Genomic DNA, 18,153 nt, shown 5'->3' with positions numbered 1-18,153 from the left:
GTGTGTGTGAAGATTTTTTTTTATTCCTGGTAATGTTCAATACCGCGCGATATAAAAAAAAATGTGAAGATTATTATATCAACACTTATTTACTCGAAGTGGGATATGAAACCATATTAGGCACATGTTAACGATGACGTTTTCGCTGACAAACACTCGCTACCACAAAAATCGACCCAGACAAAGAAGGCATGGAATAAACAATGAGAGTCCTTGATCCTCAAAACAGTATCAGCTTCTTTTCACATATATCAGAAACACATGAACGCAAAACAAAACAAGAAGAAGAAAAACGTCTTAGTGAAAAAGAAACACAAAGCTAAACATTGAGTTGAGCATTATTCAGACTGTTGTATTATCAAAAGGCATTATATTTCTCCGCGATTCCCAGTTGGTATTTCCGTCATTCATCAAAGGCCAAAGATCATTCGTGAAATCCACAGATTGCACCAGATTGAACGATTTTACGTTATTTATTTTGACATTTGTTCCCGACGGGGCATGCTTTCGGGCAATTCTTTTAACAATTTCATCTCTGATGTATTTACACAAACCAAACTGCGAAACAAATTAGTGTATATAGTCCATGTTGTCATGTAAGTTCGCAAAACAGTTGCCGAGATCATGAAATCAACAAATGCTTCTGCTGGCTTTTCCGATCAAACAACCGTCTTCACAGAAATCGGGTAAGGCCACATAGAACACTCTGCGTACATGAAAATTACTTTAACTTATTCTTAAATCGAAGTAAAAACAATCAGACATCGTTTTGACCTTAACGAGGCTAGTCGTCTGGAACTGTCCACGGAAAAGAAACATATAAGTTATTTACGAAGGGAGTCAAAAGAAACGGTAAAAAATAAAGCAAACAATCAAGAACAAACAACAACAAATGAAAAATAAAAAATAAATTAAAAAAAAACATTCAAAAGCAAACACCTGAGGAAAACAATAGAAACAAAACAATCAAACACCCAAGGCAAATAACAGCAATTTGTAAAACATATCCCTAAGAAACACTGTGATCAGATTGTGTACTGAAACTGAAACCGGCCTGTTTGTAGATCCTTCTGGAATTCTCTATCAAAGGTATCAGCTTCCTCCTCGTTCAGGTGGTTTCCCCAGTCGCCCACCTCACCTGTTAGTGAACAAACAAAACAGAAAGCAATTAGTGTAAGGTTACATGTATCTTCCTTCGTCGTTGGGCCTACGATCGTGTTAACCGCCGCAGAATTGTTGGGATAAAAGCACTATTTCTTTTGGATACACACCGATATGTAACAGCCTGACTGCTTCCTATGGAGATTTGGATTTTTTTTGCTGAATACGTCTGTCATAATTAAACGAAATAAATTCAGCATTGTTTACCAGTACAGAAAGCAATACGAGTTTAATGACGTTCACAACATTTTTTTTCTCTTTTCTCTATTCTTTTTTTTAAAATATTTTTTTTTACCTTTTCTGTATAGCTTCTGTCCAAGTTCCAGGCCAAGAAATCGGATCTGTTCCTTGGCTTCATCCACCTTTTTCATCTTGTTAAAGGTGCATGCCTCCACGATGTCTGCGATCAGAGCTTCTGATGTGTTCACTTCCAGATACTCCGCTAGTTTTCTCACGATGCTGTGTGGATTCTTGAAATAGAACAAAACGCGAGATCATAAATAAAAAGCTTTTAAAAATTGTGGAGAAAACATACGCAAAGACGAAGCCGAGCAAAAAAACCCAATTGTCTTGGTCTAAACGTTTGCCTCAACACACGTACACACACACACACAAACAACCACACACACACACACACACACACACACACACACACACAACCAAATACACACACACACACAATTACACACATGTACATGCATACACACACACGCGCACACATACACACGCACTAACACACACAAACACACACACACACACACACACACACACACACACACACACACACAGGCGGAAACACGTACATTAGATAAACAACTTAAAACGCGATTCCGACAACAGGTACTATGATACCGTGCCTCTTCTGTAAACTTCAATGCCCCAGTTTAATTTGCTTGTTTTTTTGTCGGTCAAACTCTTCCCTAAAACATTTTTAGCTACAAAGCACAGCTTTGTTCACTATTAGTAAATTCGGTAAATATCGAAATGTCAAAATCCAGTGCCTTTATGGGCATCATCACAAACATTACAGTGAAGTGCATGAGCACGGAAGATTTGAACCTATTCCTGGACATTCAGCGAGCTTCTTATTTTTCGAGGTGTTGAAATCTTACCGGTTATTTATGGCGCTTCGTTTTATCGTTATCACGTCACGTGGAGCAGCGTGCTCATCTTTATCTAAACTGTTAAAGTCCTTCATGTTCCGTTCACCAATTCAAAGATAATTTTCTTTCCGTCATAATTATTAATCATGTTAATACTCACAGATCTGCTCAGACTTTTGTGTTGAATGCGAGCATCCGTGGACACTTTATATACCAAAAGGTAACGGCAGATAAAAGATGCAGCACTTTTCATGTCACGGACGGAAAAGTAAGCTACCGAAAACCGCGCGACTTTCTTCTTGTTAAGATGCCAGTCGACAGAGACGTCTGCGCATTCGACACTATTGGTTTACAAAATAATGCTATTTACAATCAGTAGAATGCTACATGCCTGAAAATTGGTTCACTTTTACCGGGCGTTGAGTTCATGTGCCGCCCATTGCAGGGCCTCAACCGGCGAGCGTGCAGGCATTTAATTACCGATCAGTTTCTACTTTATGATGGTGTTCTGTTGAACCTGCGTTTGATACGGAAAAATTCTCACTAACTGTTGAGTAGATTGCGTATCAAGATGTACTGCCAAGACAGTGCTCCTTGATGACGTCATCACTGACACGAAAAGCGCTACATGTTACATCTGCCTTTTTGACTACCTTCAGTGCAAACTATTTTTATTTTTATTTTGCAGAATTAATTTTGTGACTGACACCTGTATTAATATGCGAAATCGATCAAGCAAACAAAATAACATCAAAAACATCGACAACAAGAACATCAACATCAACAATAACAACAACAATAAACAAGTCGCGTAAGGCGAAATTACTACATTTAGTCAAGCTGTGGAACTCACAGAATGAAACTGAACGCACTGCATTTTTTCACAATGACCATAGTCCGCCGCTTGTGCAAAACGGAGTGAAACTGACGAGCCTGTTCAGCGCGGTAGTGGTTTCGCTGTGCTGCATAGCACACTTTTCTGTACCTCTCTTCGTTTTAACTTTCTGAGCGTGTTTTTAATCCAAACATATCATATATATATGTTTTTGGAATCAGAGACCGACAAGGAATAAGATGAAATTGTTTTTAAATCGATTTCGGAAATTTAATTTTGATCATAATTTTTATATTTTTAATTTTCAGAGCTTGTTTTTAATCCAAATATAACATATTTATATGTTTTTGGAATCAGGAAATGATGTAAAATAAGATTAACGTAAATTTGTATCGTTTTATATAAAAATAAAAAATTATTACAATTTTCAGATTTTTAATGACCAAAGTCATGAATTAGTTTTTAAGCCACCAAGCTGAAATACAATACCGAAGTCCGGCCTTCGTGGAAGATTGCTTTACAAAAATGTCAATCCATTTGATTGAAAAATGAGGGTGTGACAGTGCCGCCTCAACTTTTACAAAAAGCCGGATATGACGTCATCAAAAGTATTTATCGAAAAAAAGAAAAACATGTCCGGGGATATCATTCCCAGGAACTCTCATGTCAAATTTCATAAAGATCAGTCCAGTAGTTTGGTCTGAATCGCTCTACACACACACACGCACAGACAGACAGACACACACACATACACCACGACCCTCGTCTCGATTCCCCCTCTATGTTAAAACATTTAGTCAAAACTTGACTAAAATTTTAATGTAAAAATAAATGCACTCTGCACAATCAACAAGTGAAAGGAAGGCTGTTTCTTGAGAGTTTGCCGTTCGACACGCACACGCTGTAACCTTATACCTGCTTCATTTCCTCGTATGATATATTGAACACTGGCAAATCAGCATTCTGTTTGATGAAAGTGTCCATCTGATTCAGGTAGTGGGCGTAGTGACCGTACATCACTGAAACAAAGCAAGAAACTCGTCCAAAAAGCATTTCAACTCGATGGATGCTACTAAGCTACAATGCTAGTACGTATTTACTAAATAATTCAAGTCGCTGTGTGAACCCGATGTGGTGGAAGGTGGACATTGGATACATTTCATTTGTTTACTGCAACAAAATCTATCCTGTTTTTTCCCGCTAGCCTTGAATGTTTTCTAACGAGCGAAAGAAAGCGAGAGCGACATTGAGAGAGCACAGAACTGAAGAAATTCTTCTTTTTTACATTTAGTCAAGTTATGACTAAATGTTTTAACATCGAGGGGGGAATCGAGACGAGGGTCGTGGTGTATGTGTGTGTGTGTGTGTGCGTGTGTGTGTGTGTGTGTGTGTGTGTAGAGCGATTCAGACTAAACTACTGGACCGATCTTTATGAAATTTGACATGAGAGTTCCTGGGTATGATATCCCCGGACATTATTTTCTTTTTTTCGATAAATGTCTTTGATGACGTCAAATCCGGCTTTTTGTAAAAGTTGAGGCGGCACTGTCACACCCTCATTTTTCAATCAAATTGATTGAAATTTTGGCCAAGCAGTCTTCGACGAAGGCCGGACTTCGGTATTGCATTTCAGCTTGGTGGCTTAAAAATTGATTAAATGACTTTGGTCATTAGAAATTTGAAAATTGTAAAAAAAAAAAAACATTTATAAAACGATCCAAATTTACGTTAATCTTATTCTTTATCATGTTCTGATTCCAAAAACATATAAATATGTTATATTTGGATGAAAAACAAGCTCTGAAAATAAAAAAATATAAAAAATATGATCAAAATTAAATTTCCGAAATCGATTTAAAAACAATTTCATCTTATTCCTTGTCGGTTCCTGATTCCAAAAACATATAGATATGATATGTTTGGATTAAAAACACGCTCAGAAAGTTAAAACGAAGAGAGGTACAGTAAAGCGTGCAATGAAGCACAGCGCAACCGCTGCTGCGCCAAAAGGCTTGTCACTTTCACTGCCTTTTGCACTAGCGGCGGACTACGTTCAGTTTCATTCTGTGAGTTCCACAGCTTGACAAAATGTAGTAATTTCGCCTTACGCGACTTGTTACATTTAGTCAAGTTTTGACTAAATGTTTTAACGTAGAGGGGGGAATCGAGACGAGGGTGTGGTGTATGTGTGTGTGTGTGTGTGTGTGTGTGTGTGTGTGTGTGTGTGTGTGTGTGTGTGTGTGTAGAGCGATTGAGAGTAAACTACTGGACCGATCTTTATGAAATTTGACATGAGAGTTCCTGGGTATGACATCCCCGGACATTTTTTTAATTTTTTCGATAAATGTCTTTGATGACGTCATATCCGGCTTTTTGTAAAAGTTGAGGCGGCACTGTCACACCCTCATTTTTCAATCAAATTGATTGAAATTTTGGCCAAGCAATCTTCGACAAAGGCCGGACTTCGGTATTGCATTTCAGCTTGGTGGCTTAAAAATTAATTAATGACTTTGGTCATTAAAAATCTGAAAATTGTAATTAAAATTATTTTTTTATAAAACGATCCAAATTTACGTTCATCTTATTTTTCATCATTTTCTGATTCCAAAAACATATAAATATGTTATATTCGGATTAAAAACAAGCTCTGAAAATTAAAAATATTAAAATTATTATCAAAGTAAAATTTCCGAAATCGATTTAAAAACACTTTCATCTTATTCCTTGTCGGTTCCTGATTCCAAAAACATATAGATATGATATGTTTGGATTAAAAACACGCTCAGAAAGTTAAAACGAAGAGAGGTACAGAAAAGCGTGCTATCCTTCTCAGCGCAACTACTACCCCGCTCTTCTTGTCAATTTCACTGCCTTTGTCACGAGCGGTGGACTGACGATGCTACGAGTATACGGTCTTGCTGAAAAATTGCATTGCGTTCAGTTTCATTCTGTGAGTTCGACAGCTTGACTAAATGTTGTATTTTCGCCTTACGCGACTTGTTTTTCCTGCCGACCTTGTTTCTGTATGTGAGGCATGTGACGGTAAGCGTACTTTTTAAAAAATTATTTATTTATTCATTTATCATTTGTTCATTTCTTTATCAATTCATTCATTTATTTATCATGATAAATTATTTATTCATTTATGTATTCTTGTTTATTTATTCATTTAGTTACTTTTGATTATTTTTTTTATCTATTTATTTATTTATGTATTGATATTTAGGCTAATCAGTGTGTATCTTTTGTATGACAACTTTACTAAGCCACTCAGCGACTTTTGCAATTCAAGTTCAGTTTAATCCGGATTTAGAAAACAAAACACAATGAGCAAAAACAAATAAACAAAGAAATATGTGACTTTGTTGAAGCCTAAATTACGGCAATTTGACGTGCGTTTTGAGATGTAAACATGAAGGAAAAGAAAGTCTGAGTCAGGGAACAATGAAAGTCAGATGCATCCCGTGCAAATGGTGTGTCCAGATTCAGTTGGTTTTTTTCTTGTAGAGTTCTCACAACCTCAGGGATGTTGCAAATATTTAATTTCATCCTCAAATTCCACAAAAAGGGCACTTCAAATTTGGTCATTTTCGAAAGATTTATCACTGTGAATGGTGTCACCTTTCTCCCACCGTGATTTGAAATAATCTGAATGTTAAAAACGGATGTTGACGTACCTGTGCCAGCGAGGAAAGCCTTGCAGAACTGATGCAAGCTTTCAGTCTGCACAAGGCTGAACTGCCTCAGGTGATAGTACATCGACACCATGACGTCACGCGGGTTGCGGTACACGTGCACCACCTTCACGCGCCGCGCGCGCATGTTGCACGCGGGCAGCATGGAGAAGGGCAGGTGCGTGTTGAGCACGCGTGGCCCGGGCAGCTTGCGGAGCTTCTTGACCGGAGTCACGTCCAGCATGAGAAGCTCCTTGGCGCGTGGTTCGTAGTCCGCTTCGCCTGCCAGCAGCATGGAGATGATTTCCCACAGCCAGTGCGTGCCTGCGAAACAGTGGAAAAAAGAGTCGGTTGGCTGGTTGTTGACGGTTCTTGTTTCGAGAACCCATGGGGATGATCCGAGACCTACTCAACATCGATCTTATTCTCTGTTGTGTTCTTGATCAGCTGTTCAAAAAAATATTCACATTTAAGCAGGAAAATAGAGAGACACACACACACACACACACACACACACACACACACACACACACACACACACACACACACACACACACGCAGCTCCCCCAAACATCCCACATCAAACCATGTAAGCTCACGTCATCTCCTGCGTCCGCTGACGCCAAGGAGGCCGCTGCTGATTCAGCTGTAGGTCGCATTGTGGACAAGGTTCAAACACTCAAAGAGGCTTGCAAAAGCAGAACCAGCAAGCTTTGGCTGCTCTACATTGAAATGGTTGGACTTCTGCAAACTGCCATCAAAGCAGAGAGAACGGGTAATTTTCAGCTTCACCTGTCAGCTGTTTCAATGATGCTGCCATTTTTTGCTGGTTCTGGTCATCGCCTATATGCCAAGTCCGCAAGGTTATACCTCCAACAGATGATGCAGTTGTCCGAGACACACCCCGACGTGTACAGGGACTTCATGGCTGGACATCATGTCATCCGACGGAGTCAACGTTTTTGGGCGGGACTGTCATGCGATCTGACGATAGAGCAGACTTTGATGTGTTCCCTCAAGTCAAGTGGCGGGCTCACGAGAGGCAGGGGAATGGGTGAACTCCGGCGGCTTGTTTGGTTGCTCTCCATGCCGTCTTGCGCTGCAGTGAACCAGTGGATGGTATCCTTCACCCATGGTGACTCAAACACTGAACATCACAAAGATCTCACGGAGGCAAGACAGCGGAAAGATGACAAGGACACCGGTGTAACACGAGAAAATTACTCCCACGAGATTTTTACTCCGGAGTAAACATTTCGTACGAAAAAGTTACTCCCTTCACAAAAAAGCACTCCCCCATTGCACGAGAAAATTACTCCCCAAAACAGGTGAGTTCCGAATAAACATTTCGTACAAAAATGTTACTCCCCTGACGAGTCAATAACGAATAAATTACTTCACCCCAACACGAGCAATTTAACCTCCCATGCCAGGTGTACGAAATTGTTACTCCCTTGTCCCCTGTTAGTCTTGGTGGTGGAAGGGGTGGAGGGAGGGTAGCGCGACATTCGTGTGCGCGAGATCACTTATTGGCATTATCCCTTCGCCCGCATCCCATTTTTGTGTACGAGATTTTTACTGGAAGTAAAAAAAATGGGGAGTAAAAATTTCGTGGAGGGAGTACTTTTTTCGTGCCTTGGGGAGTTCTTTTCTCGTACGAAAAGTGTACTCGGAGTAAGAATTTCGTACGAAATATTTACTCCGGAGTAAATTTTTCGTGGAGTAAAAATTTCGTGTTACACCGGCACTATAGTTAGATACGTTCTACAAAGAAACCCTTTTGAGATTGTGCTTTGACTTTTTTGTTGCCTTCGGGTGACGTTACTGATTTTGTGTATTAGAATTGTCTTAAATCTAAATATGTGTACTGATTAACTTGTGGGGTCCAGATTTGGCCTATTAGGGTCCGCTGGACCCGAAAAGCAAAAGATAGCTAACTAACTAACCCTTTTGAGACGGAGGGACACCAACTTGTCTGCATAGCAACTGGCCTGACATCAGACACATCTGCTAACGTGGACAGTGCCAAAGTGATTGGGCATCGAATTCTCCAGACAATGACAGGCCAAGCAGTGTCAGCGGTCAGTTTCAAGAAAAAGGAGGAGGCTGTGACCATGAGCACCAAACCCACTGTCAAGATTGGAGGTGAGTGAGTCAGCGTAGATCCACAGCTGCTTTTCCAGCGCCTTCTCCATGTTGCTGGTGGCGACTTGTCCAAGCTCGAAGACATTTTCCAGCATGAACTGACAGCCCTGCCCTCATCCTTGTTTGACGACAGCGGGTTCATGCGAGAATCCAGCAAACACCTCTTGGCAAAGCACTTGTGAGATGCCAGTGAAGGCTGCCAGCAGGAAATGTTGAGAACCAAAGATGTTCACTACATCCTTGATGGGGGCTCTTTAATTCATCAACTGTCTTGGCTGAGAGGCACATCCTACAAGCACTTGGCTGAGAGGTATGTTGAGTATGTGAAGAACTCATACCCTCTTGCAACAGTCGTCTTTGATGGGTATTTTGGGGGCCCTTCGACCAAAGACATGGCCCATGTTCAAAGACGCACCCTGCCTGGCCGTGACGTGCAGTTCACTCCTGACATGTTGCTCTCAGAGAAGAAGGAGGAGTTCCTCTCCAACACCACCAACAAACAGCGGTTCATTCATCTTGTTGGCAATTGCTTGGAGGAGAATGGTATTCCGGTGCAGCATGCTCAGGAGGATGCTGACTGTGTCATAGTTCAGGTCGCACTTCAGTCTGCCGTAGAATACACTATGTTGTTGGGGAAGACACAGACCTACTCATTCTTCTTCTGTTTCATGTCAAGTCAGACAAGAAGGATGTGTTCTTCTCCCCGAGCAGGGCAAGTACAACAAGACTTTGGGACATCAGAAGAACGCAGAGCCGTCTTGGCCCCAATGTGTGCAAGAATATCTTATTCACGCATGCATTTAGTGTCTGTGACACAACTTCTCGGCCTTTCAGTGTCAGAAAATGTGTCCCAGTGAAGAGACTGCAACAAAAGAACAAACTGTTTGAAAATAGTGCCAAGGTTTTCCTGCAGACTAATTCGGATCACCAGATGATTGCAGAGACAGGAGAGAAAAGTCTGTTAGTCGACATCTACAAAGGAAATGATGGTGAGACTCTTGACAAGCTTCGGCTGGTAAAGTACCACGAGAAAGTGTCCACCGGCTCTAAACAAGTTCAGCCAAAAGTCCTGCCTCCTACTTCAGCTGCAGCCAAGTACCACTCCTACAGGGTCATTTACCAGGTTCAGGAGTGGGCTTGTTTGGGTACCAGTCTGGAGCTCATGCCTGAGGAATGGGGGTTTCAGCTTCAGCGGGGACAGCTGCTTCCTGTTCACACTGACATTCCTCTAGCCCCTGAGGAGTTAATGAACATCATCAGATGTGGTTGCACAACTGACTGTTCCTCACAACGCTGTAGTTGCCGGAAGGTCGGCCTTAGCTGCACAACTGCCTGTGGACAGTGCCGTGGAATACTGAGTTGCCTCATTTCGATGCTTCCCATGGATGAAGAGGAGGAGGAGACTAATATTTGAGGTAGGAGTCACTAGGACTGTAGAAATGGAGTCAGATAGGTATCTAGGTTGAATTATGCATCATGTAAGGGATTTTCTTTGATATGATGCTTTTCGTCATCAGATATGATCACCGTTACCGCGGGAAATAACGTTCTTACTGAATATTTCATCTGCATTTGACCGGAAATGGATTTTAGCTTCATATTCTTGTTATTCAGCTCAAGCCCTTTCATTTGATATGCAGCATGATAGGGTTCTCATTTTTTTCCAAGAAATTGCTAATTTCTTTTGCATTTATTTGTTTAAATATCGAAAAAGCCTGAAAAAAAATTTTTTTCCAGTTTCTCACCGGGACTTTTCATATGTGTTTTTTCTTGGTTGGTACTGTGCATTTTGATATAAATGAATTCTATGATCATTATTGTGAGGTGAAATCATAAGTGGCCTAGACTAAGAGGGCTACTCTGATGTAGCCTACACGGGATCTTTTCTTCAATGCATCACCACCGGCCCATTACAATAAAGCACCTGTTATCACAGAAAGGCTTTTTCTTAATGGTAAGAGGTTCGCAGTCCGCCTCGCTTGCCAACAGCATGGAGTTACTACAACCAATGAGTGCCTGCTACTAGAACGATAAGAGCCCCCCTGATTTAAGACTTGCCCATCCTAAGACCTTTATTTTCTGTGTCAAGTTCATAGGCTCTGTATATGTACCACCAGTTTGAGACTCTTGCCTCTTGAAAATCTTATCTTAAGGTTACGTTATCCGCATTGCCTGGTGGCTAGCACCATGGACATTATATTTTACAGGCAATGGGTGGTGTTTTTGTTTTTGTTTTTTTAGCCAAGAACGAGGAAAGTGAGCTCCGACCTGACCAGTTTGAATTGATGATTGGTTTAAACAACATTCTATTCATAAACACACACATGATGAGACAACAATTAATGATTACATGTATCTCTTTTTAATTTGAAAAAGAAGACAAGAAAATGACAGAAGAAGGAGAGGAGGAAACAGTAACAAAGAACACGAACAGCTTATCGCATTGATAACCCAATGCATATATCCAAAGTCGTCCAAATCGAAGTAGGCAAGCTAGTTTACCTGCTTTCGGATAAGCGCACAGAATGATGTCATCGTCACGTAGCTCCAGTTTTCTGACGTCATCGATTTGTTTCTGCCACGTCACCATACTCAGCTGCACGGGCGGTAGGGGCAGTCCTTCGACTTCCCCGAGAGGGAAAAACTGTTTGCCAAACAACTTATGACCCAACCTCAACAGCTGAGCTGTCATTTTGTGAATTGTTGTGTATGGGTAGATACCGGGCAAAATTATCACTGAAAAGGATTTTTTCTGTAGAATTGCGGTTTATTTATTTTCAATATTTTATTCTAACAAAGAAGGCAGTGATTGAGACCATTGAAACAAATTGTCAAGCATCTTTATAACTCTTTTTTTGCAAACATAATTACGTCGTTCTGCTTGATGTGATATGATCGTCTCTACCGTGGATTATGTATGTTAAAACCGTAAAAACTGCGAAGATATAGTGACGTCACTGCAGTTATGACGTCAATACAAACGGCGATACGTTGCCATCAGTGCTTATCTAACTTCGCTGAGGAAGATGTCACGTAGTGTCTACGTACTAGGAGCTCACAGCATGTCCGTGAAGTTCTTGGTGACGGCATGCCGACGTTACCTGGCGAGGAAGAACAGACATTTTTCAACAGATGCAAATTTTGTATAGTCATATTTTATTTTTTACGGGCTGCGTGTTCCGTATGGTCCTCTATGTCTGTCTGGCTGTCTCATTCTCTAGAAATCTCCATGTCTCTGTCTCTGTCTCTGTCTCTCTGTCTCTGTCTCTGTCTGTCTGTCTGTCTGTCTGTCTGTCTGTCTGTCTGTCTGTCTGTCTGTCTGTCTGTCTGTCTCTCTCTCTCTCTCTCTCTCTCTCTCTCTCTCTCTCTCTCTCTCTCTCTCTCTCTCTCTCTCTCTCTCTCTCTCTCATATGGCGCCGAAGTTTGGGGGGATGAAGCAGACCATACACCTATAGAGAGAGTTCATTTATTCGCACTAAAACGTTTTTTGAATACGAGTGTGAGAACACCAAATGCTATGGTCTATGGAGAAACGGGAAGGTACCCCTTGTTTATAAACAGCTTTGTTAAATGCATTCGTTTTTGGCTACGTATATTGAGGATGCCACATCATCGCCTTCCGAGCAAGGCGTATAAAATGCTGAAATATCTCCATGAACAAAATAAGAAAACATGGGCCTCCTCGATCTGTTACACTCTGTACATGTACGGTTTTGATGAAGTATGGGAAAACCAAGGTGTTGGCGATAGGAGGGCGTTCCTAACAGCATTTAAAGAAACACTTATTTCATCCTATAAGCAAACCTGGCTTGAAAATGTACAAGGAAGTGAACGTTTCTCTCTGTACAGAACCTTCAAATCAACCCTAACATTATCCAACTATTTAAGTGATTTGAAACATATTAAAGCTAGAAATCTTCTGATTAGACTTAGATTGGGAGTATCTCCTCTGAAAGTGCATCGATTTCGCTTTAATTTAAATGCAACCTCCGCTGATTTATCTTGTCCATTTTGTTGTGGCAGTGTTGAAGATGAAGTCCACTTTGTTTTAGTATGCCCTAAATATGCTAAGTTAAGAGAATATTATATTCCACGAAAATACACTAGAATCCCATCATTGTTTAAATTAACCATGCTGTTTTCAAACACTCGTAAGCCGCTATTGCTACGTTTTTCTACATTTGTCATGAAGGCGCTTTCCATTCGTAATCCGTAATCCGTAAACGAAACAGGGCGATACTCCCTTACAAAGCATACACGCGCTCGTAAACATACACTCACAGACACACACCATTCATATGACCACACGCAAACACAAACACCCATGTACGCGCAAGTGTGTGAAAAGCACACCGGAATTATTGGAATAGGAATATATATAATGAGTAGGATGTTCTTGTTTTTGTTTACTATGTGCATTTGTATGCTGGTGCTTGAGATGTGCTCATCTCCACGAAAAGGGCCCAAGGCCTACTCATTAAAACATTCAGACTTCAGACTTCAGACTTCTCTCTCTCTCTCTCTGTCTCTCTGCTCGCGCACACGGTGGGGTTAATGTCCGATCAACAAAATAATTACAAAATGCATTGTCGTAGCCTTAAAACTGACCCGGTACCAGCCCAAGTTTAAAAACTGCATGGCTATTTTAATCGCCGGCCGTAGTAGGAAATGTCTTGGCAGGACACTAGCCATCAGTCATGGACGCATTATAATTTTAAATCATCGATTTTTTGGGCTGCGAGTTGATGAAGAAACCCATTAAAATTCTGGCGTGTGGGTCAAGACTTACCCGCCTACTTTAGTCAATAATGAGTCTTTGATTTTGCGATTAATTGTACAAGTGCCGTATATAGTGTATACATATATTAAGTGACGTAATTCAGTCCTGTTTTATTGGCCTGAACAAGAGGCGCATTCATAAGTTGAACCTGAAATAGACTCAAGACTCAAAGATGTTAATGTCCTTATAAAAACAAGGAAAATTGCCTCGCAGTGTCAGGCGGTTTAAAACACAAATAACATCTCAGTTATTAATAGCACACATTGACTGGAGTTTGAGAGTATGGTGAAGATCACGCCATCCCAAGATTGAATAAAAAGATCACAACATCTGATAGCAGTTCGTCAGTTCACGTGATGGGGGAAGATTTATTCAGCGGTGGGGTCTGCATCAATTGTAACATCAGCACTCGCATTCAGTACAGTCTAACTTCAACCAGATGCATGTTTTAAAGCAGCAGTTTAATTCCCACATCCCGCTAGTACGATCTGAGGTAAAGTAGCTCCTGATGGCAACATTCAAGTGCAACAAGCTCAGTAAAAATGTATTCATATACCACGCAATAATTATAAGCTCCTGCTTGAGTTCGTGTCCTAATTACTGTCTTGTTAATGATTGTTTCACGTGAGTTGTTTTGAATAAAATTTGTTTGAACGAATAGAAAGGTATAAAATCAGCGGATACATTTGTAAATAGCAGGTATGAACGCGAGGAGTGTTCGTGCTTGTGGGTATGACGTTTAATTGTAAGCTTTGAATCCAGTGTCTGTGACAAAGGCAATAACACATGCAGTCATATTTTCTAAACAACTGTGAGAAGCTATTAAACAACTTATAAAAACAAACTTTACAAATCTTTCCGCTTAACAAGCCATACACGACACAAAAAAATGTTTATTTGAATGTATCAGTGCGTAGGAAAGTTATTTACAGTAACGTTCAGTCGCAATTTTTATGTTGATACCCCTTCAATTTTTGGCAGGAGGCATAACTACTTGATATTTCAGGATGTGTAACACACGTTATTTTAAAGCGCCGTCGTCCACATAGTTAACGACAAACAAAAAACCGCCATGTTTAACTTTGAATAGGGGAGGTAAGTGGGTGGGGAGGGCAGGTGTTTTCTATTGCCAACTATAGCTAGTCCGATGTTTTAAAGTGCTTGTGTATATTTGGTATATGATCTTATAGTTCTTGGAGAATTGCCTCAAGGAAAGTCGGGCTGCTATCCCCGGGGATATTGTGCAGCGACAGAATCGCGCAAACAATGTTTTTGTTTTTCTCTTTTGCCTGCTCAATCTCTTCTTCTTCTTTGGTCATGGGCTGAAACTTCCACGTTTACTCATGTTTTTGCACGAGTGGATTTTTACGTGTATGACCGTTTTTACCCCGCCATTCAGGCAGCATACGCCGATTTCGGAGGAAGCATGCGGTGTATTTTCGTGTTACTATAACCCACCGAAGTCTGACATGGATTACAGGGTCTTTTCCGTGCGCACTCGGTCTTGTGCTTGCGTGTACACACGAAGGGGGATAAGACACTAGCAGGTCTGCACACAAGTTGACCTGGGAGATCGAAAAAATCTCCACCCTTAACCCACCAGGCGGCCGCAGCTGGGATTTGAACTCACGACCTTCCGAATAGGAGGCCGATGTCTTATCCACTACGCCAGAGCGCCCGTCGCCTGCTTAATCTTAAACTGAAGACTCTGTGTGACAGGACCGTGCCGAGGGAACAAGAGGACGTATACCTTTAACATCGACAATGGAACGTACGATACATCATGCGATCGGTTTCGTGATGTTAAGCAACTAAAAGAAAAAGAAAAAAATCAACGGCAGAAATAGGGACGACAGTCACGTGTGTTGCAAAACCATGGGAAGACTGAGGCGACCAATGAAAGCGCTTTAAATGTAGGTCACCATATGGCGAGACAGGAACATTGAAAATGGATTTCGTTTAATCAGTTTTAACTGTTTGTTAACGTTTTTGCGTTGCTTTTGTTGTGTAGTTGTTGTTGCAGCTCAATCTGCAAAGAAATATAACTGTGCGATGTGCACTTAAAACTGACAACCAAAAATACAGTATTCCCTGTCGGCCATAGCATGATCGACATGCCCCTAATGCCTTTGCCGTGAGGTAAAGCTTAAATGTCTCTGATCAACACTGGCAAGCTCCCCACACGATGCAACGCTAGAATAGAAAGTTTACTAAACTCATGCCCAAAAATAATAAACAGTGAAATGCAATATTCAATCTGAAATGCAATATTTAAAAATTCATCAAAACTAATCAAACTGCTTGAATAACTTTATTTGTGATTAAATTAGTCAGGCATGTTCATATGTAACAATCCCAACTGTGTTTCACGACAGAGTTTCAGGCTACAGCACTATGTTCAATTATACGAAATTAACAAGTCGCGTAAGGCAAAAATACAACATTTCGTCAAGCTGTCGAACTCACAGAATGAAACTGAACGCACTGTATTTTTTCAGCAAGACCGTATACTCGTAGCATCGTCAGTCCACCGCTCGTGGCAAAGGCAGTGAAATTGACTAGCCAAAATAGCGCGGTACTGGTTAAGCTGAGAAGGACAACACGCTTTTCTGTATCTCTATTCTTTTTAATATTCTGAGCTTGCTTTTGATAAAAACATAACATATCATATGTTTTTGGAATCAGGAATCGACAAGGAATAAGATGAAATTGTTTTAAAATCGATTTCGTAAATTTAATTTTAATCATAATTTTTATATTTTTAATTTTCAGAGCTTGTTTTTAATTCGAATATAACATATTTACATGTTTTTGGAATCAGAAAATGATGAAAAATAAGATGAAATTATGTTTAGATCGTTTTATACAAAAATATTTTTAATTACAGTTTTTAGATTTTTAATGACCAAAGTCATTAATTAATTTTTAAGCCTCCTAGCTGAAATGCAATACCAAAGTCCGGCCTTCGTCGAAGATTGCTTGGCCAAAATTTCAATCAATTTCATTGAAAAATGAGGGCGTGACAGTGCCGCCTCAACTTTCACGAAAAGCCGGATATGACGTCATCAAAGACATTTATCAAAAAAATGAAAAAAACGTCTGAGGATATCATACCCAGGAACTCTCATGTCAAATTTCATAAAGATCGGTCCAGTAGTTTAGTCTGAATCGCTCTACACACACACACACACACAGACAGACAGACACACATACACCATGAGCCTCGTCTCGATTCCCCCCTCTATGTTAAAACATTTAGTCAGAACTTGACTAAATGTAAAAATGAGTCCAAATTGCGGAAATACACGTTAACGAATAAATGTTATAAAGAATAGTTCATAGAACCTCAACGGCGTGGTACAACTCAATAGTTGTTGGCAAAAACAAAGAATACTCATATATGTCTTTCCTTTTGATGTACACTATATTTACTGTCAAGTAGCAATAAAACCGTTAATCTTTCAAGTAAATTTGGAGACCTAATCTGCAAACTGTTCAGTTAATTAAAATGAGTTTAGTTTGTTTGTTTGCTCGCACATCTGTTCATTCATTTCATGTGATTTTTTTTCTTGGGAGTTCTAATGACTCAATCCGCTAGGTTTGCAATTCTCAGCTAAAATTAATTGTTCTTCAATAATTTATCGGCAGTTCTAAGGTACTGTTATAACAAAGAAAAACAGCTCGTGCGCACACACACACACACACACACACACACACACACACACACACACACAACAAACACACATGCACGCACGCCCACACACGCACGCACGCACACAAACAAACACACACATACATACAAAACAAAACAAAGCCCCCCCTCCACACACACAAAAAACCAAACAATCCCACCCAACAACATACAAACAAAACAACAAACAAACACACAAACAAACAAACACTTACCTAATACCGGGGCACATGTCCAACCTCGTTAAATGAAGCACTCGAAAAGACCGTCGAGTTTAATCAACGAAGATAGCTTTCGGAGGATCAACGAAGGAGCCGGCATGCCCGATCTAACTGCAACACGCTTTTGATGCAACGAACAAATCACGCTCGAGGGCATTCATAAATACGCAACAAGACAATACCTCTCATGATATCAGTCGTGATTTTTCACATCAGAAAACCCCCAAGATTGTCATGTGACCAGACAGTAATTCATACGGTGTTAATTATTCTGTGTCAGCTTGCTAATTTTATGTAAATATCACACGTGAAAGGCACGATCATTCTCCTGTAACCGATGATGTTCACCACGAGTCGCCAGGCTAGGGAATTCTTCTGGGATCTGCGAATTTCAGAGGAAACCTGATTGGTTGTTCGAGAAAGAAAAATAATCTCAAAGGAAAGAAACAAATCCGAAAAAAAGAAGAAATGAAAAGAAAAGGCCTGGATAAAAAGATCACTTTATATAGACTTAGTACACAAGTCCCGATGAATATGTTGTGG

At 40.4% G+C, this 18,153-nt stretch overlaps 1 protein-coding gene across 1 annotated transcript; it reads right to left on the bottom strand.

Moving 5' to 3' along the window:
- Positions 1-31: 31 nt before the first annotated feature.
- LOC138975458 (amine sulfotransferase-like) lies at positions 32-17,722 on the bottom strand. The gene is made up of 6 exons (XM_070348144.1): positions 17,605-17,722; positions 11,421-12,019; positions 6,777-7,097; positions 4,015-4,118; positions 1,457-1,631; positions 32-1,138 (listed from the first exon to the last, which is right to left on the bottom strand). Exons 2-6 carry the CDS (start codon positions 11,608-11,610, stop codon positions 1,026-1,028), a joined length of 903 nt encoding a protein of 300 aa, XP_070204245.1. The 5' UTR covers positions 11,611-12,019; positions 17,605-17,722; the 3' UTR covers positions 32-1,025.
- Between the last annotated feature and the right edge of the window lie 431 nt (positions 17,723-18,153).

The sequence above is a fragment of the Littorina saxatilis genome, linkage group LG9 (genome assembly GCF_037325665.1).
Source record: "Littorina saxatilis isolate snail1 linkage group LG9, US_GU_Lsax_2.0, whole genome shotgun sequence".
Taxonomy (NCBI): Eukaryota; Metazoa; Mollusca; class Gastropoda; order Littorinimorpha; family Littorinidae; genus Littorina; species Littorina saxatilis.
This window is presented reverse-complemented; position numbering and strand designations above follow the sequence as displayed.